This window comes from Prionailurus bengalensis, chromosome D1 (assembly GCF_016509475.1).
Source record: "Prionailurus bengalensis isolate Pbe53 chromosome D1, Fcat_Pben_1.1_paternal_pri, whole genome shotgun sequence".
NCBI lineage: Eukaryota > Metazoa > Chordata > Mammalia > Carnivora > Felidae > Prionailurus > Prionailurus bengalensis.
The window spans coordinates 44,420,213-44,447,015 of NC_057346.1; the positions used below are offsets into that span (position 1 = coordinate 44,420,213).

The window sequence follows — 26,803 nt, forward strand, 5'->3', positions numbered from 1 at the left end:
TTGGCCAGATAGGGCCAGTTGGAAAGCTGTGGCCTAGGAGTCTGGTCTTAGTATAGTAAGGAGAACGTAATGCTATGGCTTTTTGCCATGTACTCTTTTAAATAATACAACCACGAGCCTTCATATCCCTATGGAACTCTTCCTTCATTTACATACCATATGGAAGTTCCTCACAATACTGTAATGTGAATGAAAGAGATACACTATCTGAAATCACATATCCATCACAGGCCTGCCAACCAACCGGCTGCTCACAGTGAATCATTTACATTTAAAATTTGGTGTTCTGCACATAGAAGTGTACAATCCCTGTTGAATTTCTGTAGCTCCCTGAAGATGCGTCTTCTTTCTGCAGCTGCTGCATTCATTTGCATTTCAATATGAACATTTAGAGGTCAACTGCCTGTATTTCAGACACAGTTATAAATTGGAGCCAAAGCAGATATTAGAAATTGGTATCTCTACAGGTGTATGGATACAGCTCTGGGCTCCCAGTGCTGCCATGCTTCCTGATATAGAAAAAAGCACATGATATAGTCTTAGGAAAGTCTGAATGAGTTATGTGATGTCATTGGTCAATTCAGCCCTTTCATGGACTTTTGTTTTTCCTTCTTTTTTTTTTTTTAATTTTTTTTATTTTTTTTTTTAAATTTTTTTTTTCAACGTTTATTTATTTTTTGGGACAGAGAGAGACAGAGCATGAATGGGCGAGGGTCAGAGAGAGAGGGAGACACAGAATCGGAAACAGGCTCCAGGCTCTGAGCCATCAGCCCAGAGCCCGACGCGGGGCTCGAACTCACGGACCGCGAGATCGTGACCTCGCTGATGTCGGACGCTTAACCGACTGCGCCACCCAGGCGCCCTTGTTTTTCCTTCTTGATATCTCTAATTTCTGTCCAAGCCCCAGCTCACTTAACATGTCCTTTATTTTATTAATCTTAACCTATGGTCCCAAGAAGCCAGTTGCGTCTTCATTATAACACAAATTTCTTTGTCTGGCCCACTATATGTAAAGTTCCATACAGGAGTTCTATCCATAGTCATCCATCATTCATATGACCCACCACTACTGACAATGTTGAATATTATTCTGAGTGCTGGAAAGCAAGATCAATGTGGGCCTGACCTGCATAGAACTCACTGCCTAGTGTGAACTAAATTCTGAATCTCATGGTATGTTTTGAGGCTTTTGCAAAAAATAGGTGCGTAGTAAATGTTAAATGAAGGAATGGATTGCTTACTCACCACAGCGTTAGGAACTGTGGAGCATACAGTGTACCCAAGACAGTTTTAGCCCTCAGGTGGCTCATACCCCGTGGTAGGCACAGACAAGCACATAGGTAATTCTAGTGCATGACGGAAAGTATTCTGTAGTAGAGGTATACACATATTTCTGTGGGAGTGTGTAATGGCAAAAGATGAATTCTGGCTTGGGGGATGTTCTGCCCTTCTGTCACAGTGAAAACAAATTATTGTGTCAGCCACTGAGCATAATTGGAATCCATTTGCCATATGCATAAGGAATGAGTAGATTCAGAAAATAAATGACGTTAGGGAGAATTTGTTTCCCTGCTATTTATTTTCTCTTGCAACGTTACAGTATGTTATCAAGTGACATCTTCCAGATTTATAATCTCCTTCCTAGAAAATAATTGAATCCCTTCCCTCACATCTTCCTTTCCTTTACTATCCTTCCCCTACTGGTGGGTAGAGAGGAAATAACGGGGACAATCCAAAAGTATTTTAGTAGCTAGTGTAAGGGATAACACAAAGAACTGACTTGGGATTTTTAAAATATTTTTTAATAAATTTTTGCCAGATTCATTACTCTATGGTCATAGGTTAGTTTGCTGAAAAGTATTTTAAACCATGGTTTCCTTTGTTGCCCATAGGAAAATAACACTAGTCTAAGAGTTTAAACACAAGATGCCAGCTGCCATTAGCCAAAGGTGTGACTTTCAAGAAATCTTTTTCCCTCATTGGCCTTATTCTTCATCTACAAAATGAGTTCATTGGACCAATTAGGAAGTCCCAACATCAGAGGAATATAGGGGCTAAAGATGTGATATAAAAGAGAGAAGCAGGTTAGCATTTGCCGTGTGAGAATCTGAATGAAGCCAGTATTGTGACATCTGGGTTTTTTTCCCCAAGAGTCTACAAAGCTGGATTCTCATGTAAAATTTCCACAAAGTAGCATTTAGCCAAACAAAACATATCTAAATGCCAATTTAGTCCAAAGGCATCCTTTCTGTAGCCTCTAGACTAGATGCTTTCTGAAGTCCTTAGTATCTTCTCTGATTCTGCCTTGTTAAGACACTCTGATTTCCCTCTGTTTGACAGCTACTAAGCTTCAAAGTTCTGATTCCCCAGATGAATTAAAGAACATATTTTTAAAAAGAACATATTTTAAGTGCTGTAAAATTAAATTGTAATCACAGATTGAAGAATTTCAGTTTCTGCTAATCCTTTTAGAATCTTCTCATTTGATTAAACAATAGTAAAATTAGGATTGAATGTTAAGTGTTCTAAATCAGTGATCCAGTTTTGAACAAAAATAAAATAAAAAGGGACCAGCCTGTCTTCCTTGCTTCCATTTCTTCTCTCCAGGCTGCTGTGAGGCAGATGGAGCCTGAGAGCAGCTTGCAAGTTTGGGTTGGCACAAATCCTCATGCCTGCATTGGGCTGGCCCATAGTGGACCCTAAAAAATAATCCTTAAACAAAGTAAATACTGTTGACTAAAGTCCAGTTCTTTTGTGCATTAACAAGCCAACTAATTAACATGCCCTCTCTTTCCTAATGCTTACTGGGTAGAAAAGAAGTCTAGATAAAATGAGCTGTTTCATTGTGTGCACTCAGGACTTTAAAATTTTCCTAATTTTCCTAATAAGGTCAAACTTCTTGGGCCTCCCAAATTTCTTTCACTGAGCCCATGGGTTACATGCTGAGTGTTTCTGAGGAGAGAGATACTGTGTCACTTATATCACCAGCATCCATCACAGTGTCTGACATACAGTATGGGTTCAATAAATGTCTGTTTAATCAATAACCTAATTAATCTCTGAATGAGTCAATGAATAAATTAACTAAGAACTAGAATTTCTCTCTAGGGCCTAAGAAGCAAGAACAAAGGAATTGAATAGAACTGTGAGTTCTATTAAGACATCTAAAGAAAGGCTGTGTCAACCAACAGAAAGTAAGGAGTTTGAAAATGTAGACAGAAGATCAGCAAAAAGGTGGTTGGGACCCTTACTGCTCTCACACATAATCATAGATAGTCCCCTGACTCCAGGTGTCATCTCATGATTCTGGACATTTCAAATATGATGTTATCTTAGATAGAAGGGTGATTAACAAAACAAAACAAGAAATCAGCCTGGTCAGCGTCAGGCTGCAAGTTGGTGCCCACCGTCTCTAGGCTGCGGTTCTACTGTCAGCCCAGTTTTCAAAGCCTCTGCAGTTTTCTCAGAGCTTGTTGCTTATGCGCCTGGTGCCAGGAGTTCATATTTGACTTTGTAGGATCACTTTCTTGAGCTCCCCCCTTCCCAGTTTCCCTGACATTTTTCAGCTCTCTCTCATCTCCGCCCTGATCCCCTGGGTAGAAATGTGCAGCTTTGGTGTCTACCTCTGTCTTTCACCTTTGTCCTTTTGACTAGATTACCACGGAAGCCACCATTTGGGGGAGAGGCTAGGAGAAATGAAGAAAGCATTTCCCCACACTCTTGAGACACAGTTCCTTTGGTCATGGAGAAGGGTTCCCACCTTAAAGTACAGCAGTTTGCCCCACTACCTCTGCAGGGCTGCCTGGGGCTCACACAGACCAAAACAAAAATAGAATTTCCTCCACTCTCTCTGACTCATAGGGAGCCCCTTTCCACTCTTCAGACCAGAAATAGAGGACTTCTCTTGGTGATCCCTCTGCCCACACCTCAGATTAGCCCACAGCTCCATGTTTTGGGGCTACCTTTGCACCCAAGCCTGGAGATACTGGAGGGAAAAGATCCAAGAATCTCACGCATGCTTCAGTGGTGTTTTAAATTCTGGTTTCCTCCCCCAACCCACCTGTTACCATTTTCTTTTCAAAATCCTCTGAAAACTGTTCCAGTCATTCTGTCCAGGGTTTTTAGCAGCATTCAGTGGGAGAAATAGGGTGGAGAGGGCTTACTCCATCTTGACTGGACCAGAATTTTCTCAAGTAGTTTTATTAGGTGGTGAAAGCCCAGGAGATTACTTAAGGGGATTGTTTGGTCCACCTGGCAGATCCTATTATAAACTGGCAGTATTAGTTTTGTTTATTGTTATTCTACAAAGGAATGACTGCTCTTGTAAACTGATTTGACAATCTGGAGACCAGACCTGGTATTTGGTGACATCCTGTCATTCATCAGGCCACATTCATGTACCTAACATATATTAATAGTACCAATTATATGTCAGGGGCTGTGCTAGGCACAGGGGCTACCTGTATGAATGACACAGAATCTCTGTCATTGAGGAGTTCACAGTGTACTAGAAACCAGCCAAAGGTCACCACCAGTGCTACAAGAGGACAAAGCAGAGCTTTAAGTCTAGACCAAAGACATGGGTAAATAGGCAACTTGTGTATAGGGTGTTCAGTGTGTGATAAATGCTAGCATCAGTGCTGTGGGCGAATAGAGCAAAACCTTAATTCTAAACTGGAGGAGGGTCATGACCAATTTCTGAGAAGACGTGAGTCTTAGACACACACAAAATAATAAATAGAGAATCTGCAAGAGAGTATGTTCCACATATATAGAGCAAAATGCACAGAGGCCCGGATACAAGGGAGAAGAGTTTACAATGTGACTACAAGAAGTTTCGAATATGTGGTATTATACAGTATCATGGGTCAGAATTGAGGGGTATATCAAGGGCAGAAAAGAAAGGTCTGGGAAGTTGGGACAAGGTATTTGGAGTATAATTTGGTTATCAACTGAATGGTTTTAAAAGGAGACTAATAAAATCAGTTTTGTGCTTTAGAAAGACCACTCTTTATATATCTACGCTGGGAATATATAGATTCCAGCAGAACAAGATTAGAGGCAGTAAGATCTGTTAGGAGGCTATTGCAGTAACCCAAGCAAGAAATTATAAGACATTCTGGAACTAATAAAAAATAAATCATGTCATGTCCACACAAGGAAACACTGTACAGCTGATAAAATAGTGCAGCACCAGGAACTCAAAAAGGAGTCTGATACCTGAGATAGATCCAGTCTGTCATCTGGTCATGTCAGTTCTGTTTTCAAAATGTGTCCTGAATCTGAATGCTTCTCACCCTCATCTAAGCCACCAGTGTCTGTTGCCTGGTCGGTCACATCGGCCACTGACTGATCTCCCCGTTCAATGCGTGGCACAGCACTTTTGATTCCCCATCCCCACCAACCTATTTCTCACACCTCAAATGTACACTAAACCATCAAGTTGCTTAAAATGAAAACCTGGACTAATCCGTGATTCTTCTTTTTTCTTAATACCTCACATCCAACCCATTAACACATCCTATTCTCCCTGCTTCCAAAATGTACTTAGAATCCTATCCTAAACTAAGGCACCATCTTCTGTTAGCTTCCTATTTCCACACTCCCTCAGTTTTCCCACCCTCATTCAATCTTCATCCTCAAAATAAATTCTTTAAAAAGGAAAAGGATATCGTGGCATCTCTGATAAAAGCACTCCAAAGTCCTATACTAGGCATCCCTTATCTCATTACCCTCCTTGTCTTACCCTTACTCACTATTCTGGCTTTCCTTGTTATTCCTCAAAAACACACTAGGCACATTTGCTCTAGCAAATGCCTCTACTTGTGAACATACGTCTTCCAGATCTTTATATTCTGCATATGAGGAAACAAGCCAGATCATTTGTAACAGAACTTGGATCAGGGGCCAAGTAACATAAACCATTTTACTTTATCAAGTGCTTTATAAATATAAACTCAGCTAATCCCTGTATAAATCAATTGCTTAGATATTATTATTAAACCCATTTTTTTTTCAGGCACAGAGAGGTTAATGACCTAGGCCAAAGTCACACAGCTAGTACATGGCCCCGCTGTGATCCTAACCTGCTGCCTGGTTCCAGAATCTGTACTCCCATTCTTTATGCTCTGCTATTGTTAGTAGTTGATGTGTACTCTCTAACACAAAGTAAGGTATTTTGCGGATTTCACCCCCTTCTGATGTGTGTAGAGTTAGGGAACAGGTAGAGATAGACAGAGATCTAAGCCTGAGGAGGTAAGAGGCAGGAGAATTACCTAATTAACCAAATTTGCACCCCCATATACAAATACTAAAGCTATTGCGGTAATTGCTTTTAAATACAGCTACCACTACCCTGTGCACAAAAAGCTAGGCTTGCCAGCTACTGACGGGTCATCTTGATTTCCTTAGTTTCTTCATCTACAGTGGAAACAGCTCCTAAACCTCCTTGAGTTTTATGAAATTGAAGCATTTTTAAAGTATTTATTTTGTTGTCACACATTTCAAAAGAGCTCTCTCAGCTACCTAAAGGTGATAACTTAGCCTGGAGCTGCTGCTTCTGATGGAGGGAAAGGCTGGTATGTAGGTGAGGTGGTGTAGGCAGAATTTAAATGTGAATTTCTCTTAATTGCCCCCCTGTTGCATCCTGAATGCTAAAGCAGATTAAGATATCCTTCTTTAAAAATTCCTCATCAAATTGACTTAAGGAGATATTACAAAGGTTAAATTTACATTGGTTTTCTTCCGCAGGTTTTGTTTGTTTTTTGAATTTGCAGTCTTCTGGTAGTTTGGGTGACAAGGGAAAAGCTACCAGGAACTTCTGTAAGAGCCTAATGCTGCCCACGTAGGTCAGGTGTTTGAAGATGCTCAGTAACAACAAATGATACAACAGACTGTGCACAGACACATGAGTCCTTTGGTTTCTGAGCTCCTGCTTTTTTTGGTCAGCTCCTTTTGTGCACTCCTGGGCCCAGAATTTGGGCGGCGTTAGCGGACATTATTGGAAGGAACAGAAACATAGCACTTTCCAGGAAGGATTCAATCTTGTTACCAGTTTGTTTTCCCTCACTTTATCTCTTAAGTAGAATACTTTTTAGAGGTGATACAGTAATATCGTACGGGGAGTATTTCTAGAGAAAGCAATATAGTATAGCAAAAAGGGAACCGATCTTAGTGTTAGAAATTCTTGTCTATTTTTGATTTTTATATCCACGTAACCTTGGAAAATCTACTTAAATTGTCTACACCTCAGTTTCTTTATCTCTGCAGTGTGAATACAGGTATTGATGCACATCACTGATACACGCAAAAATTATTTTGAAAAGTGCCAAACAAATGCAAATTTTCATTCTTGCCCCCATTCAGTTCAACAAACAGTTCAGTAACCATGCCCTAAGCACTGTCATTTGATTTACAAATGAATAAGCCTCAAATGCTGCCTTTGTGCCAGTTGCTGTCTATTGTAGACAAGGCAGAAAGAAAAATCAGGAAGGGAACCTGAAACATGACTGCCTGAGAGCTCTACTGCGCATCATATTAGGCCAGACCTTTGGCTTGCTTTTGTTTTCCAAAGTGGTGACCACAAAACATGGTGGCTAAAGGGCTTTATGATTTACATTTTGGTACAGTTACTATTTATGAAGCATCTATCTTGTGCCAGCCTCTGTGCAAGGTATTTATGACTTGTCGCCATTTAACAGGTGATTAAACTGAATCTTAGAGAATTTAAGTAACTTGCTCAAGTCACAGAGCTAGTAAGACATAAAGCAAGAATTTACATCTCCCTCTCCTGCTCATAAGAGGAAAAAACGAAATGAGACTCAAACCACCACCTATCTAGTAGCCACAAAAGCAACTATTGCTGAACTCCGATAAGGGTTAGGAGGCTGAGCTGATGTGTGAGTAAGACACATCCTTTTAGGGAGTTAAATGGAGGAAGGTAGGAGATGGACTGACGTGGGGACCGGATGTTCCAAATTCTCCTCCCCCTAAGTATGCCCACATTTCTATAGTATGTTGTGCAGGGTGCCTGAGATAGGTATAGAGAAAGTGGTAGGAAGTTTGAAAAAGCAAAGTTAATTTTAGTATCTATAATCATGGTTGTCTTCATGAATGAAGTCCTCTTGGAGCCTTTGAGAATGGATAGAAATAGTGTTGGTAGGGTCAGGAAAGAAAAGAAAATAGAAAGGAGAGTTAGAAGGGACAGTTCTTTAATTTACTCAAATATTTTTTGAGGACCCACTCTGTGCTAGGCACTATTCTAAGCACTGAGTAGTAAAGGAAACAGGCAAAAAAATCCCTGGCTTCACAGAGGTTACATTTTAATGGGTAGATGTTTTAGGCAATAAACAAGACAAATACATAATATTTTAGGTAGTGGTAAGGAGAAAATTACTGTCAGGAAAGGAGACCCACCGGGAGTATGTGTGGAGAGTGGGACAGAGATGAGATGTAGCCAGGGTGTCCCAAGGTCTCACGGAGAGGATGATATTTTAAGAAAGACCTGCACTTAGGAGGGAGCAGGTTCTGAAGACCTCTGTGGCAGAGCCTTCTGGGTAGAAGGAACAGCAAATACAAGGGCCCAGAGGCAGGGGCACCCCTGAATATTTGAGAATCAGCAAGGAGGTGAGTGTGGCTAGAGAGCAATAATTCAAATCAAGAGTGTTAGGAGATGGAGTCAGAAGCATGAGGGGTAGGGTGCCATGAGTCAAGTTCTTGTATGTCTCTGAAAGTCATTGCAAGGACTGTGGCTTTTACTTTCAGTAATAAATGCCACTGAAAAGTTTGATCAGAGGAGTGTCGTGATCTGATCTACATTTTAAGGGAATTTCCATGGCTGTTGGGTTTAAAATTGGCTGGAGTAGGGGAGGAAAGGCAAAGATAGAAAATAAAAACAGTTTAAAGACTATTGTTATAATCTGGAAGAAGACGATGTATATTAAACCCGGTAGAACAACCAACAAAACTAAAAGGCAACCAACGGAATGGGAAAAGATATTTGCAAATGACATATCGGACAAAGGGCGAGTATCCAAAATCTATAAAGAGCTCACCAAACTTCACACCCGAAAAACAAATAACCCAGGGAAGAAATGGGCAGAAAACATGAATAGATACTTCTGTAAAGAAGACATCCAGATGGCCAACAGGCACATGAAAAGGTGCTCAACATCGCTCCTCATCAGGGAAATACAAATCAGAACCACACTCAGATACCACCTCACACCGGTCAGAGTGGCCAAAATGAACAAATCAGGAGACTATAGATGCTGGAGAGGATGTGGAGAAACGGGAACCCTCTTGCACTGTTGGTGGGAATGCAAACTGGTGCAGCCACTCTGGAAAGCAGTGTGGAGGTACCTCCAAAAATTAAAAATAGACCTACCCTATGACCCAGAAATAGCACTGCTAGGAATTTACCCAAGGGATACAGGAGTACTGATGCATAGGGGCACTTGTACCCCAATGTTTATAGCAGCACTCTCAACAATAGCCAAATTATGGAAAGAGCCTAAATGTCCATCAACTGATGAATGGATAAAGAAATTGTGGTTTATATACACAATGTAGTACTACGTGGCAATGAGAAAGAATGAAATATGGCCCTTGGTAGCAACGTGGATGTAACTGGAGAGTGTGATGCTAAGTGAAATAAGCCATACAGAAAAAGACAGATACCATATGTTTTCACTCTTAGGTGGATCCTGAGAAACTTAACAGAAACCCATGGGGGAGGGGAAGGAAAAAAAAAAGGAGGTTAGAGTGGGAGAGAGCCAAAGCATAAGAGACTCTTAAAAACTGAGAACAGGGACGCCTGGGTGGCGCAGTCGGTTAAGCATCCGACTTCAGCCAGGTCACGATCTCACGGTCCGTGAGTTCGAGCCCCGCGTCGGGCTCTGGGCTGATGGCTCAGAGCCTGGAGCCTATTTCCAATTCTGTGTCTCCCTCTCTCTCTGCCCCTCCCCCGTTCATGCTCTGTCTCTCTCTGTCCCAAAAATAAATAAACGTTGAAAAAAAAATTAAAAAAAAACAAAAACAAACTGAGAACAAACTGAGGGTTGATGGGGGGTGGGAGGGAGGGGAGGGTGGGTGATGCGTATTGAGGAGGGCACCTTTTGGGATGAGCACTGGGTGTTGTATGGAAACCAATTTGACAATAAACTTCATATATTGAAAAAATTTTAAAAAATAAAATAAAATCTTTTTTAAGTAAAAAAAAAAAAACCCTGTAGAAGTAGATTGGTATGAAGTAGTTTAATTATTAACGGTAGAAAAAATAAGAGTTGAGAAGGTATGAAGGAAAGAGGAGGGAAAAGCGACCCAAAAATATTTGATTTAATACTTAGTAGCATGGAGTTTACAGTGGAGGGGGGTCAGCAGGGGTGGGAAGTATGAAGCGAGCCTATGTAGAAAAGAAAATTATGAGAATTGATTACTAAGCCTGGGTCCAGTGCTTAGTCCTTAAATGGAAATGGGATTCCTCATCTTAAACTTATGTCAGGATGAGTTGTGCTGTTTTCTTTGTTTTCTGCTCAGGGAAAGTACCAGCATTTGGGCCAGCAATCAAGAAGGGGGTAATATGCCTCTACAGTTTGAAAAGTCATGAAAAATCATGCTAACTTTAGAAAATTCCTTTCTATCTCTCTTACAGAAAACTTTTTTCCCAAATGACAAGCTCTGTCCTTATTTCAGCTGTCACTTTTGCCTTCTTTCCATGTTCTCCCTATGTGTCTCAATCTTCCCCATTCTTCAGTTACCAGCCCTGGTAATAGATTCTGCCTCCTGAACACTTCTGCCCATAACCATGGCCTCTACCTAGGCAAGGCCACCTTCAGCTATCATGGGGATCATCGCATCACTTCTTCATAGGTCTTTCTGGCTCCAGTCCTGTAGCCTTTTTAATCTTTCTCCATGCTGTAGCCAGATTAGTCTTCCTAAAATAGAAATCTGATCATGCCCCTACCTAAACACTGCAAGGGATCCCAGTGATCTTAAGATAAAGTACATCATAAAGTATACCAATCTCAATGTGGTTTAAGCAGCCCTTCCCTCCTCTACTTCTCTACCTCTTCCCATTCTCTCATCTCCCATATCATGTTCTGAACATTCCAACCTTCTTAAAGTTTTCCCAAGCACAGCACGCTCTATCTCATCTATGAACCTTCAAACACGCTTCCCTCCACTCTTCATCCAGCTGATACTCAGACATAATGCTCAGCCTCAGTGAGTCTCTTGGTCTGATGCCCCTCCTGACTCAGTCCTGCCTCAGGACTTACCAAACCATACTGCAGTGGCTTACTGAGATGCTCACGTGCCTTCTTGACTCTAGGGCAAGCATCAGGTTTATCTTGTGCCACCTATGTCCCTCGCTCCCAGCAAGTTCTGAGCAGTCATAAGTAACAGACACTCATTCCATACTGCATCAATAACCTATAACAAATGTTAGTTCTTTAATGAAACTTTCCCAAGAGCTGTCCATTGGAAGGGTAACTCGACATGTGTTACAAATTTATCACCTTCCACCTTTTGCTGTGGTTACATAATTTATATTATTGAACAAGTTCTTAAGTGCCGAATCCATGCCCAATTTATCATTGTTTTGTCCCTAGATCGTCTACCATTTTTTTATGTTCAGACTCTAACAATTAATTGATTAATGGAGTATAAATGTTATATTTTAGAATTTCCAAATAGGCCAGTTTATGGAGAGCAAATGCTTTGAGGTTGCAAGGGGTGCATGATAAATCCAAGCAGGTAAGTTGAAACAAAATGGTAGAAAATATAGTTTGTTTAGCTATTACTTACTGGTTTGGAAGCTGGAGATTTGTTGTGGATTTCTAAACCAAGGAGGTAATATTATCATAGCTGAGTACTAAGGAGATTAATCTGTCCTTAAGATAAGTTTATGATACAGAAATACAGTGCTTTCCTGCATCCATCTCCAGGATTGGTAATAGAGGAAGTGAATCTTGGTACTGTTGGGGATTCGGGTCTTTCTTCAAGGTTTTTTGGGGGGAAAAACTGGAAATAGAAGACAATTATTAGACATATGGATTTGGGACCTCTATCTTTGTATTTAATCTGGTTCTAACTCTGATAAATTGCTCAGTGAATGCTCAAGTTATTCAGAATCCATGAGTATAGCTATAGCAGAATTAAATCTCATAGTTAATCCATAATTTGTTTCTCAACAGGTTCTCTGACTCTGAGAACACATCACGTTCAAGATTCCAAAATGGGATTTGTGATCAATGCTATCTATTCCATGGCCTATGGGCTCCACAACATGCAGATGTCCCTCTGTCCAGGCTATGCAGGCCTCTGTGATGCAATGAAGCCAATTGATGGACGGAAACTTTTGGACTCCCTGATGAAAACCAATTTTACTGGGGTTTCTGGAGATATGATCCTATTTGATGAGAATGGAGACTCTCCAGGAAGGTACTGTTCTGATTCTCTTCCAGACAATAGCACCTGAACAATCATCTCTTGATCCTAAGGTGTCTGTTTCTGTCTTTTGTAGTTATCTCGGCTTACTGGTCATATTTGGCCAGCTCTGACACCAAAAAGTGATGAAAGATAGAGAGGGGAAGACCCATTTTCTGTAGCCAGGTACATTACTGATGCTGACAACAAACTCTTGGAACCATCATATTTCAGAGACCTGCACTTAGAGACAGGAGCCTCATGTTATTGTAGCAAATCAAAAGCCAGCCCTGTGGTTTCTCTGTACGTGTTTTCTGTTATTCTCTGTATTCTGCTCTCTTTTGGGGTCATAGAACTCTTCTGAAACATGAATGGTTCCATTTGTGGTAATTCAGAAATGGGGCTGAGGTGCTGTTACATTGTTTGCTGTACCTATAGTAAGTTATAAGTCATTTTATTATCCTGTAGCTGGAGGACTTTCTCCTTTCTCGAGGACTAAATTGCCTTTTCCTCTGAAATTCTACCTTTCATTATTTATAGAGGAGCCTGAGAAATATGAACTTACTGTTAATTATAGGTCAGCCTCCAGGGAAGTCATTAGGTACCTAGAACTTACCACTATTCACATCTATCTCAGACTCAAAATCCTTAAGGACTGTACACATGAGACTTTTAATCCATGAGGGATAATGTTGTTAAAATGATATTCAGAGTTGTAGCAGGGCAAGGTCTTCACTCTGCCTTACATTGGCACAGTCAGGGTCCTCTGGTCTCCCACTGTAAAATCCCAAGTATTCTTCCAGCAACAGTTTATGCTTGACATGGTGTCTTTACACTCTGCAGCTGATCCTGCCAAGAGAAGGTTTCATGACTCCATGACTCACACCCCATGTGCCCACACATGTACCAGCCACCTTGGTTCTAGCTTGTTTCCACATTACTGAGGTGAGCTGGAGCTTGTCCCTGACTGCGGCTGTTACCATCTCATAAGCTGAGCTTTGACGTGACAGTTAGTTCCAAATCATGCAGCCAAGAGCCAAGCTATATATTTTCTCCATTCTATAGGCTTGAAGAATATTGCTCCAAGCCGGCGCTTTGCCAAGAAAAGCTGACTTTTCATATATAGTTTTCTTCTTTTTGGCTATTCAGTATATCCATGGGGAGTAGGGAATACAAGCATTCTATCAGGGCCAAAGAAAACTTCACATTTGTTGTAAGGCTTCATAAGGCAGGTCAACCAATGAGCTCAGTCTGTAGCCTCAGGTCAAGGGCTAGTCCCTGATATCTGCACATGGATTTACTATTCTTATGAGCATACCAATCACACCAACATCAGCTTAGGACTTGTTCCTCAACTTTGATGACTACAGCTCCAATATTCAGAGTTTTCAAGGCATGTACCCAAGCCAGTTCCACAAAGCAGATAGTGAAGAAATGTCTCAGCTCTATTCCAATGGAGAAGCTTAATGGATCAGGCAGAACATCACTGTCTCATTCATAATCCTCCAAATTTGCTGCAGTAGGGTACACTTATGACATTGGTTCTTAACCTTTTTTAGAACACGAATCTCTGTTAAGACTCAAATGAAATTTATAGATGTTCTCTAAATTACAATATACATAAAATTTTGAAAACAATTTCCAAGAATTCACAATTGTTTAGAGATTCCAGAGTTACAAAATTATAAAGGTTTGGTATTACAGTAACCCATTAATAAATAAATCTGAATTGGACTCTGAGGGCATGAGCCAGATTCAGGAGGATGGTTTCTAACTTTTTATTTTTCCAATTAATCCATTTCTATTTACAAAATAACTAAACTAATATTAACTGAACATGTGTTCTGAGCCAAACACTTAGCTAAGTCCTCTACATTTTAATCCTATGAGGTAATGTTATCATTCTCTTTTCCCACTCCAGGCTCACCAAGTGAAGCTTACAAAGATTAAATTACTTCCCCAAAGATACAGTCTAATACATGATAGCTCAAGATTCGAAATCAGTCTCCTGGACTTCATTCCTAACATTACACAGTAGCCTGCCAATTAATCAACCAGGATCAAAATTAAAAACCCACTGTTTTTTGAGAAATGTATTGGGAGACATTCTGTTGTTATTTCTGTGGAGTAAAAGTTATGGCTCTGTTGGATCAAAGACATTCCAAACTGAGAAATGAACCAGAGGAGCCCTGGGGGTGACTAAGCAGTCCCCTAAAATGCCAGAGTCACAAGAGAAAGATCCTAAACAAAGAAAGCAGAGACAGGTAGCTCACTCTGGCAAACACACTTGGGGACTACTGGAGAATTCACTTCAACCACTGCTTCTAAACCTCACATCTAATCAGACCACTATTAGTCCACAATTCTTTAATGAAACCTTTGGGACCAGGTATGTTACAGAATTCAGGATTTTTAGATTTATAAAAGGTAACATAGTCATATAGTACCACCAGCATGCTGTGGAGCAGGCTTTAATCAACATATTAATATTTCTGTAGCAAAACACACAAATATTCACACAAAGTGTGATACATAGGCTATATGTAGCAAAACATACAAATATTCACACAAAGTATGATACATAGTATAAATAGCCCCATTACAGTGCAGGTCAAGTTCTATCACCAGATGAGTTCAGATTGGGTCATGTTTTGTTGCCAAGTGAGTTATAAAATAATTTTCAGAGCTCTAAGGTTTTCAGAATTATAGATAAGAAATACAGACCTGGACTACTTACCACCAATGGTATAGATCACAGGTCGGCAAACTGTGGTCTTCAGGCCAAATTGAGTCTGCTGTCTGTTTTTGTAAATCAGGTTTTATTGGAATACAGTCAGCCTCACTTACTTAGGTAATGTCTATGGCTGCTTTCACACTACACTGGAAGCATTGAGTAGTTTCAACAGAGACCATCTCACAAAGCCTGAAATATTAACTGTACCTTTACAGCCAAAGTCTTCTGACCCTTATATGGAGACCATTGAGAACTAAGGTTTATGAGGACTTGCCACTGCCTGGGACTGAACATAAATGGGCAGAGGAAACATGGAGTCAACATCAGACTAAGTACAACTGACTACTTAAAGCAAAAAATTTAACAATATATTGTGATATTTATAAGCATGGCTGTGTAAAGTATTTGGCAACATGGCATAAAGAAAGGGGGTATAGAATTATACAATGGCAAGTTTCTTATCTACATTAAGTGACACAACATTAACTTTAAGTAGAATAAGATAAATAGAGTGCATATTTAATCCCTTAGCAAGAGGAATAGCTAAAAGACCAACAGAAGACTACTTTAAAATTTTTGATTAATCCAAAAGGTAAGAAAAGAAGAACACATGGACAGATGTGACAAAGAAAAAAAAGACTAGAACACTAGAAATTTGAAGATACTGAGCTGGTTTGCACAATGGTTCTTAATATGTGGCTCTGTCCACGGAGGGTCCATAGAGATGATTTGTTTCAACTTCCTAACTCTCTCTGGGGTGAAAAAACATTTCTCAGAGAAAGGAAGAGGCATGCCCATTCCCATGCAGTCAGTTAGTAACAGAACAAGGACAATATACAATTGCTAGGCACAATCATTAAATTCAAATGAGAAGAATCTAACTTAATTTACACCCCCTCCATTTTCTTTATGTTACATGTGAAATGGTTCTATGTATATCCTGAAAAAAGATCTCATTATTATTTATTAAAGGATTTGGTCAAAGCAACCCTGTGGTCTCTGTTTAATCTCTGATAATCCAACCCCAAATTCACAGATCATTATAATCACTTTGTTGCATGGACTTGTGTGTGGAGTGTGCATTTTGTTAACCAACAGACAATTTATCACATTTTTAAGAATTAAACTTTTAAAAAACACACACCTTAGAATTATATACTGAGCTGATCTGAGGAGCTATAGACATCTAATATTCTGTACAGTCAGTTCCCCTCACAATGTTGCAGTTCCCCTGACGACCTTGCTTCAGCCTCTTGGGTAAACAATACCTCACTATCTTCTGAGGAAGGAAGACTGCTCCAATTTTCAGGGACTTATAACTGCTTAGAAAGTTCTTTACTTCTGTTAAACTGAACCCTGCCTGCCTCTAGTTTCTACTTAGGGCTTTGATAGGACTTTTTTTTTTCTTTTTGGTTAGAACACATTTCATGTTTTATTTTGTTTTTGAATGCTATATAAAATTCATTTTTTAAAAAGTTAGTGGGGCGCCTGGTGGCTCAGTCGGTTAAGCATCTGACTTCAGCTCAGGTCATGATGTCGGGCTCTGTGCTGATAGTTGGGAGCCTGGAGTCTGCTTTGGATTCTGTGTCTCCCTCTCTCTGCCCCTTACCTGCTTGCCTGCTTGTGTATGTGTGTTCTCTCTCTCTCTCTCTTTCTCTCTCTCTCTCCCCCCCTCTCTCTCTCAAAAAAATATTTAAAAATAAAAATAAAAAATGTCAGTATATTTCAACTGTAAATTGTGGTCAGTTAAGGAAGAGAGACAAGGGAAGGCAGAGAGAAAGGAGGAAGAAGAGAGATATTGCAGAAGACAGATCACACCTATCACACACAGTGATGAGAAAGAGGTTTCAGGAGCACAGAGATGTAGAAACCAAGAGGCTCAGTGAAAGACAGCAAGAGAGCAAGACAGGGAGAAAGAGAGGGAATGAAATAATGGGAAACAATTGCAGAAAGCTATTATGTGTTTCAATTCTTAGCTAATTAATTCTTCTCTCACTTTTGATGGAGAATAAAATCTATATCCTATCTCTGAAAATTGAAAGAATTCATATCAATTGATAAGTGAAGGCAAAAAAATATTTTTCATGGAGAATTATTTTTACCTAATTTTTTTCTAATATACTGCTACCAAAGATTTTTACAGTAATGTTATATTTTCATCACTACAACTACTAATGATAATATATCTGTATTTGTCTTACAGATAAGAAATAATTACCAGAAATCTGGAGGCTAATAATTGCATGGGGAGGATTCATTCTGTCTAACATAGTTAAAACAGGTTGACAGGTTTGAACCAAATTTAAGGTTTAACTTTTCTTGAAGTCACTTCCCTGTCAAATATAACATTTTCCATTCTATGCAGTTTTCATATTTATTTTTCAAAAACTGGATCTCTTCATGGTTTACCATTCTCCTACACAAAACAGATTTTTGTGAAAGGGAAGCAACGAGGGTTGATTCTTTGCTCTATCAAATAGTTATGGCACATTCTAATGGAGAAGAACAGCAGACTGGAAGTCTAAAGGCTGAGTTTAGGTTTGCTCTGCCACTTGTATACTCTGCAGTCTCGTACCACTCAACAACCTCACCAAGCTTTGGTTCCATTATCTGTAAAATGAAAAGTGTGTACTAGACCTTATCAGAGCTAAGAATTGGTAGGAATGGGTTGATGGCTCAAATGGGGCGAGCAATGAAACCCTCATATCTCTTCAAATCAGTAGCAGCAAAGAAAGAAGCTTCCTGACACCGATAATTCTTTATTTTTCCAAGCCTAGAATGTCCAAAGGTTATTGGCTCACAGAGTATTTGCTCACACCGAGTACCTTTTGAAGTCTCAGAAGCCCATATATTTGAAGTAGTCAGTGACATAATATAGGAGTTTCTTTTTTAACCTTAGTGCTCTATTTTCTAATATCTCAACTCACTGTATTCTTAGTAGCCACTGGATAAATGTGACCGAGTGGAACGGTTTAGGACTCAGTTTTTGTATCCTATAGATTGGTACTTTGGGTTTAGAAGTGGACTTTCGACAGTTACTCAAAATTGTTGCTTACTTCAGATAAAACACTTTAGGATAATCCTTAAACAGTGAACAAAATTTAAGAATGAATTAAAATTCTGAAAAAGACACTACAGTAAAAAAAATGTGATTGGGAGTAAAAAGAGAATGGTATTATTTTACAATGTAGATCCAAACAGACTGATTTCATATTTGTTCTGAACATTTCCTTACTGAGCATTGGTCTGAGTATGTCAATCTGTCACTGGAACCCAAAAGCTAGAAAGTTTCCCATCCATGTCAATTTGCAGATAGCTAAAATAAGCTGAGCATGAAAGGATGAAGGGATCACGTGTAAGAGCCCATCTTCCAATCATTTAAGTCCTAGGAGGAAAACACATAGGGTACTATGTGAAGACACTGTATACCTAAGACATACCCACAGTTTACATCTACATGAGCCAATAAAGTGATGGTATTGTTTATCCACTGTCCTGACACTAGAAAATTATTTCAAAAATGCTTCTCTGGAAATGTTCTTACATACAAGAAAAACCTTGTAAATAAATAATCACATTAATTTTGCCTCTTTACATCTCTATCCCCATACTCAAAATGAGAACAATAGCTAATAAAGGCTGAGAACTCACAAGGTACTCCTATCTTCTAGCATTTTTACAGTGCTTTAGAAGCTATTTTCACACTTATTTTATTTTGTTTTTTTATTTTAATTCCAGTTAGTTAACATACAGTGTTATATTAGTTTCAGATGTACAATATAATGATTCAACAATTTCATACATCACCCAGTGCTCATCCCAAGTGCACTCCTTGATCCCCAACAAGGATCAAGGACCCATCATCCCATCCACTTCCCCCCTGGTAACCATCAGTTCTCTACAACTGAGAGTCTGTTTCTTGATTTATCTCTCCCTCTCTCCCTTTATTTTCCTCTTTGGTGGTTTTTTTTTTTTTGTTTCTCAAATTCCACATATGAGTGAAATCATGTGGTATTTGTCTTTCTGTCATATTTTGCATATCATTATACTCTCTAGCTCATTGCAAATGGCAAAATTTCATTCTTTTGATGGCTGAGTAATATTCCATTATATATACATATATAGTTAATACATTAGTATTATATATAGTATTATCATTTGATGAATGGAATTCTTATTATTCTTCTTATTATTTAATAAGAAATTATCTTATTTGTCCATTCATCAAATGATTGACACATGGGCTGCTTCCATATCTTAGCTGTTGTAAGTAACAATGCTATAAACGTAGGGGTGCATGCATCCCTTTGAATTAGTGTTTTTGTATTCTTTGCGTAAATACTCAGTAGTGTGATTACTGGATTGTAGGGTAGTTGTATTTTTAAACATTTGAGGAACCTCCATACTCTTTTACACAGGAGCTACACCAGTTTGCATTCCCACCAACAGTGCAAGAGGGTTCCCTTTTCTCCACATCTTCGCCAGTACCTGTTGTTTCTTGTGTTGATTTTAGCTACTTTGGCAGGTATGAAGTGATATGTCTTTGTAATTTTGACTTACACTTCCTTGATAGTAAGTGATGATGAACATCTTTTCATGTGCCTGTTGGCCATCTGCATGTCTTTTTTGGAGAAATGTCTGTTCATGTCTTCTGCCCATTTTTAATTGGATTATTTATTTTGGGGGTGTTGAGTTTTTTTAAGTTCTTTATAGATTTTGGATAGTAACCCTTTGTCAGATATGTCATTGGCAAATATCTTCCCATTCTGAAGGTTGCCTTTTAGTTTTGTTGATGGTTTTCTTCACTGTGCAGAAGCTTTTCATTTTGATTAAGTCCCAGAGTTGTTTCCCTTGCCTCAGGAGACATATCTAGAAAAAAGTTGCTATGGTTGATGTCAAAGAGGTTATTGACTATGTTCTCTTCTACGATTTTTATGGTTTCAGATCTCACATTTAGGTCTTTAGTAAATTTTTAATTTATTTTTGTGTTTTCTATAATAAAGTGGTTCTGGTTCATCTTTCCTTCTTTTGCATGTAGCTGTCCAGTTTTCCCAATACCATTTGTTGAACAGACTGTCTTTTTCCCATTGAATATTCTTTCCTTCTTTGTCAAAGATTAATTAAACAGATAATTGTGGGTTTATTTCTGGGTTTTCTATTCTGTTCTGTTGACCTATGTGTCTATCTTTGTGCTAGTACCATACCATTTTGATCACTATAGCTTTGTAATATAACTTGAAATCCAGAATTGTAACACCTCCAAGTTTGCCTTTCTTTTTCAAGATTTCTTTGGCTATTCACAGTCTTTTGTGGTTCCATACAAATTTTAGAATAGTTTCTTCCAGTTCTGTGAAAAATGCTGTTGGTATTTTGACAGGGATTGCATTAAATGTATACATTGCTTTAGGTAATATGGACATTTTAACAATATTTATTCTTCCAACCCATGAGCATGGAATGTCTTTGCATTTCTCTGTGTCATATTCAATTTCTTTCATCAGTGATTTACACTTTTCAGAGTAAAGGTCTTTCACTTCTTTTGTTAGGAATAAGCCTAACCAAAGAAGTGATTATTTTGGGTGCAATCATAATGGGTTTGCTTTCTTAATTTCTCTTCCTGCTGCTTCATGATTGGTGTGTAGAAATGCAACACATTTCTGTATATTAACTTTGTATCCTGAGACTTTACTAAATTTGTTTATCAGTTCTAGAAGCTTTCTGGTGGCATCTTTCAGGTTTTCTATATAAACTATCATGTCATCTGCAAATAGTGAAAGTTTTACTTCTTCCTTACTGAATGGATGAATTTTTGTTATTGTTATTGTCTAATTGCTGTGGCTAGGACTTCTAGTACTATGTTGAATAAAAGTGGTAAGGGGCACCTTCCTGGCTCATTTGGTAGAGCATGCAGCTCTTGATTTTGGGGTCATGAGTTTGAGCCCTATGTTGGCTGTAGGGATTGTTTAGATAAATATATTTTTAGAAATGATATTTGTTTGTTTGTTTGTTTAGAAAGTGCACATGCATGAGAGTGAGGGAAGGGCAGAAAGAGAAAGAATCTCAAGCAGGCTCCATGCCCAGAGCAGAGCCCTACATGGGGCTCAATCTCACAACCCCAAGACCATCATCTAAGCTGATACCAAGAGTCTGATGCTTAACCAACTGAGCCACCCAGGTGCCCCCTTGTCTTGTTCCTGACATTAGGGGAAAAGTTCTCATTTTTTCCCCATTAAGGATGATGTTAGCTATGGGTTTTTCATATATGGCCTTTATTATATTGAGGTATGTTCCCTCTAAACCTACCTTGTTGAGGATTTTTATCATGAATGGATGTTGTACTTTGTCAAATGCTTTTTCTGCATCTATTGAAATGATCTTATGGTTCCTATCTTTTTTCGTATTGATGTGATATATATCACATTGATTGATTTGGCAGTATTGAACCACCCTTGCAATCCTGGAATATATCCCACTTGATCATGGTGAATGTTTTTTTTTGGTTTTGTTTGTTTGTTTGTTTTACTGTATTATTGAATTTGGTTTGATAGTGTTTTGTTGAGAATTTTTGCATCTATGATCATCAAAAATATTGGCCTGTAGTTCTCTTTTTTAGTGGTGCCTTTATCTGGTTTTGGTATCAAGGTAGTGCTGGCCTCATAGAATGAATTTGGAAGTTTTCCTTCCTTTTCTATGTTTCAGAATAGTTTGAGAAGAATAGGTTAAATCTTCTTTAAATATTTGGTAGAATTCACTGTGAAGCCATCTCTTCCTGGACTTTGTTGGGAATTTTTGGATTTCTGATTCAATTTCTATGCTGGTTATTGATCTGTTCAAATTTTCTATTTCTTCCTGTTTCAGTTTGCATAGTTTATATGTTTCTAGGAATTTATCCATTTTCTAGGTTGTCCAATTTTTCGGCATTTAGTTTTCATAATATTCTCTTATAATTATTTTTATTTCTATAGTGGTTGTTATTCCTCCTCTCTCCCTTGTGATTTTATTTGTTTGAGTCCTTTCCCTTTTTTTCTTGACAAGTTCGGTTAGAGTTTTATCGATTTCATTGATTTTTTTTCAAAGAACCAGGCCAAGGTTTCATTGACGTGTTCTTTTGATTTTTAGTTTCTACATCATTTATTCTGCTCTAATCTCTATCATTCCCTTCCTTCTGCTGGTTTAAGATTTTGTTTGTTGTTCTGTTTTTAGCTCCTTTCAGTGTAAGAATGTTTATTTGAGATTCTTTTTCCTTCTTGAGGTAGATCTATATTGCTATAAACTTCCCTCTTAAAACTGCTTCTGCTATATCCCAAAGGTTTTAGAATGTTGCATTTTCATTTTCATTTGTTTCCATGTACCTTTTTATTTCCTTCTTTAATTTCCTGGTTGGCCCACTCATTGTTTAGTAGCATCTCATTTAACCTCCATGTTTTTGTGAATTTTCCATACTTGTTCCTGTGATTGACTTCTAATTTCATAGTGTTGTGGTCAGAAACTAGGCATGATATGAGTTTGGTTTTCTTGAATTTGTTGAGGCTTGTTTTGTGGCCTAATATGTTATCTATTCTCGAGAATATTCTGAGAGGATTTAAAAAGAATGTGTGTTCTGCTTTTTTAGGATGGAATGTTCTGAATATCTCTGGTAAATCCATCTAGTACAGTGTATCATTCAAAGCCATTGTTTCCTTGTTGGTTTTCTGTTTAGATGATCTATTGATGTAAGTGGGGTGTTAAAGTCCCCTACTATTATTTTATTATCATAGATTAGTTGCTTATGTTTGTTATTAACTGTTTTATGTATTTGGGTGCTTTTTTTGAGTGCATAAATATTTACACTTGTTATATCTTTTTGTTGGATTCTCCCCTTCATTATTATATGTCCCCTTCTTTGTCTCTTTTTACAGTCTTTTTTTTTTAAGTATTATTTTGTCCAATATAAGTATTAGCTATCCTGGTTTTCTTTTGACACCTATTTGCATGATAAATGTTTCTTCATCCCTTCACTTTCAATCTGGTGTTTTTAGGTCTAAAAAGAATCTCTTGCAGGCAGCATACAGACAGGTCTTGTTTTTTTATCCATTCTGTCACCCTATGCCTTTCGATTGGAGTGCATAATCAATTTACATTTAATTATTAATAGTATGTATTTATTGTCATTTTATTATTTGTTTTGTGGTTGTTGTGTATCTGCTTTTGTTGATTTTGTTGGGAGATCTCTGTGCCTCCTGGATCTGGATGTTTCCTTCCCCAGGTTAGAAAGTTTTCATCTACTATTTCTTCAAATAAATTTTCTGGCCCCTTTTCTCTCTTTTCTTCTGGGATCCCTATAATATGAGTGTTATTACATTTGATGGAGTCACTGATTTCCCTAAGTATATTCTCATTTTGCATAAATCTTCATTCTCTCTTTTGTTCAGCTTGATCACTTTCCATTACTCTGTCTTCTAGGTCATTAATTCATTTCTCTGCTTCTCCCAGTCTGCTATTCACTCTATCAATGTGCCTCTCTTTTAGTTTATTGAACCTTTTATCTCTGCTATCCTATTCCTCATCTCTGTGTTAAGGGTCTCATTCATGTCTTCCACTCTTTTTTTGAAGTCCAGTGAATATCTTTATGTTTATTACTTTAAATTTTGTACCAGGCTGTTACTTTTATCTGTTTCACTCAGATCTATGGCCATGACCTTGTCCTGTATCCTCTGTCTTCTCATTTTGTCAAAGTCTGTGTGACTGCTTCTCTGTGTTAGGAAATTCAGCTACTTCTCTTGTTCTTGAGGGTAATAGCCTTATGAAGAAAAGGTCTTGTGGTGCTCTACAATACAGTAGCCCCTGTTCCTCAGGGACTGGCACTTCAGGGAGTATCTCCAGTGTGTGCTGCCAGTGCTCTGCTATTGTGCCCTGGATGCTTTATCCTTTAGCCTAATCATCTATAGAGGTTATCTTTGTCTGTTGTGGGCAGTGTTTGGTTTGCAGCCTGAATGTGGTGCATTTTGAGTAAGTATGGTCTGGTCTGCTTGTGAAATGAGACCTTTTGCCACTACCTCCAGAACCAAGGCCCCACAAAACCCCTGGGTCAGGAGATGGGGTGTCAGCAGGGGTTTGGGCCAGTCTTCTTGGGGAGGGGGACCACCAAGATGGTATTTAGGCAAGGGTGACTGGGAAGGGCAGTTCCACTGGATTGCAGGGGAATGACTTGGTGTAAGCAAGTTAGGTAGTGAGTGTCAGTGTTGGGCTGCTTACCACAGGTGGCTCTGTGTTTATGCTGAGGGGTGGTATGGGGGAAGGGTGCCTGCCAGTTCCTTTGTTCCTGGAAGAGCCTCTCTGTGAATGTTGCCTCTCTGGGACGCACTCCAAAGTGAGCAGATACCTCTCCACTGTGTGCCCCAGGCGCTCTTCAGCTCACTGTTTCCATTCTACATGCCCATGAGTTGTTTGCCTGCCTTCTCTCCAAGAGTAGCCTCCTCTATCCTTCTGGAGCCAAGTCAGCTGACCTTTAGAACCCCAGGCTTTAAGCCCCACTGGTTGCAAAAACTCATGAAATTCAGCCCCTCTCACTTTCCAAGCCAGTTGTTATGGGGTTTCATTTTCCCTGTGCACTCCCCTATGTGTTAGTCTATCTGTCGCATCTCCACAACAGCAACTCCTCCCACCACACCACAGCAGCTATGATGCATTTCTATCCCAGACTGCATCTCCACACCTCCTACCTTCTTCAATGTGGTCTCTTCTCTCTCTTATTTGTGGAGTTTTTTCTGCCAGTCTTCAGGTTAATCCCTGGGGTATTTAGGATGATTTGATAGTTAATGTAGTTGTATTTGTGGGATGAGACGAGCCTAAGATCCTCCTACTCTGCCACCATCTTCCCATCTCATAAATTCTTTTCAGATTTATTTTAAATACCACTCCTGATAGTCTCTTTAGACAACGACTTAGCCACTGATAAAGTGTAAAATAATAAAGGTAAAATCAGTCCCTATCCAGATTATCCCCGCATTCCCTACAGCTGAAGACAAGATTAAACATTTACCAAATTTGTTACTTGGCTAGTAAAGGAAAATTTTGTCATTTTATTTGAATGGAGATAAAAACCTTTCTATCTTTTTTAGAAGTCTAACAGTAGTACTTGTTTAAACTTCTTGAAGTTATTTCAAAACTGTTTTTCATCCTGCTGAGGTCAAGTCACCTTCTCACATGGGATTATCTTCTATTTCATGTATAAACTTGATGGTAAAAAAAAAAAACAGTCTCTTAAAGGAAAGTGAAGCAGACAGGCTTTTTTGTTATTCTAAGTGTACTGTCATGGAAAATTCCAGTGTCACTAATATGATAGTAGATACATTTTTGGGAAATGAAATCTATTGCTTTTTCATAGCTGAATACTTATATTCCTAGCTGAATAATCATTATGTTCTTGTTCCTAAGGTATGAAATAATGAATTTCAAGGAAATGGGAAAAGATTATTTTGATTATATCAATGTTGGAAGCTGGGATAATGGAGAATTAAAAATGGATGATGATGAAGTATGGTCCAAGAAAAACAACATCATCAGATCCGTTTGCAGTGAACCATGTGAGAAAGGCCAGATAAAGGTAAATTAAAGTCCATGTTTTTTAAATTTTTTGTAAATTCAAAAGTATTCACTGTCATTGGCTATTTCTGAAACTTTTAGATCCTTGTCTTACCTTTTACATTATAAGCTTCTAACGTCAAAAAAATTTTTTTTTACTTTTCTCTCATTAATTCCTTTTGATAGTATGACCTATAGTAGTCTTAGTAATTGGACTGATTGAACCAATTGACAGTTGAGTCATGTTTATCCACACTCTTTGTACTCATGTAAGCCTTTTAAGGACATGCTCCTGGGGATAGATAGTTAACAGTTGGAAAACACATTAATTCCTAATTAACTTAACAAATATTTGTCAAACTATTACAAATGTAATAGTTTATATCAGTGGGGAAAAAATAAGTAACACACATTTACTGCCAGAAGAATTGTAGTCTAGCTGAGGAAAAGTACCATAAGGCACAGATAAGCAACATCATATAAAATGTGATGATTTCATTAAGAAAGAAAAAAAAAACAGAGCTATATAAGTTCACATAAAAGAATGGGAGAGATTACTTCTGAGTAAAATGTTAGACATTGGACCATGAAGAATGGATATGATTTCAGAGTGAGATGTGGGAAAACGATCACTTACATAGAGGGAACAGTAATAGGAAAGATACAGAAATGGTCGATTGAAGAATGTTCTGGAATAATAGTGAATAATCTAGAGTTCATTGCTTTAAATGGTTATTATAAAAGAGAAAGTCAAAATGATAAATTGAAGCCATATTTGTGGAGAGTTTTGAATGGCATACTAAGCAGATTGAATTTAATTTTTATTAACCAGGAGTCAGGATAATTTTGACAAAGATGTTGACATAAACTAGGCTATAGTAGGTAAAGATGCATGAGTAGTTATAAACATGCATAGAGAAAGAAGAGACAAGTAAGGACACTGATAGTGATAACAAGAATCCTGCATTATGGAAGAAACAGTGAGAATGGAGAGGGAACAGGGGAGGTATTTGAGAGAAACATTATATATATATATATATATATATATATATATAGGTATACTTAATCAACCCTGGCTAC

General features: G+C 38.4%; 1 protein-coding gene across 3 annotated transcripts in view; it reads left to right on the forward strand.

Moving 5' to 3' along the window:
* Positions 1-26,803, forward strand: part of GRM5 (glutamate metabotropic receptor 5) — a 530,110-nt gene that overhangs the window by 419,268 nt on the left and 84,039 nt on the right. For all 3 annotated transcript variants that reach the window (XM_043579975.1, XM_043579974.1, XM_043579976.1), the window contains exons 5-6: positions 12,195-12,441; positions 25,577-25,745. In XM_043579975.1, the coding sequence (XP_043435910.1) occupies positions 12,195-12,441; positions 25,577-25,745 (416 nt within the window). The remainder of the gene's footprint in view (positions 1-12,194; positions 12,442-25,576; positions 25,746-26,803) is intronic.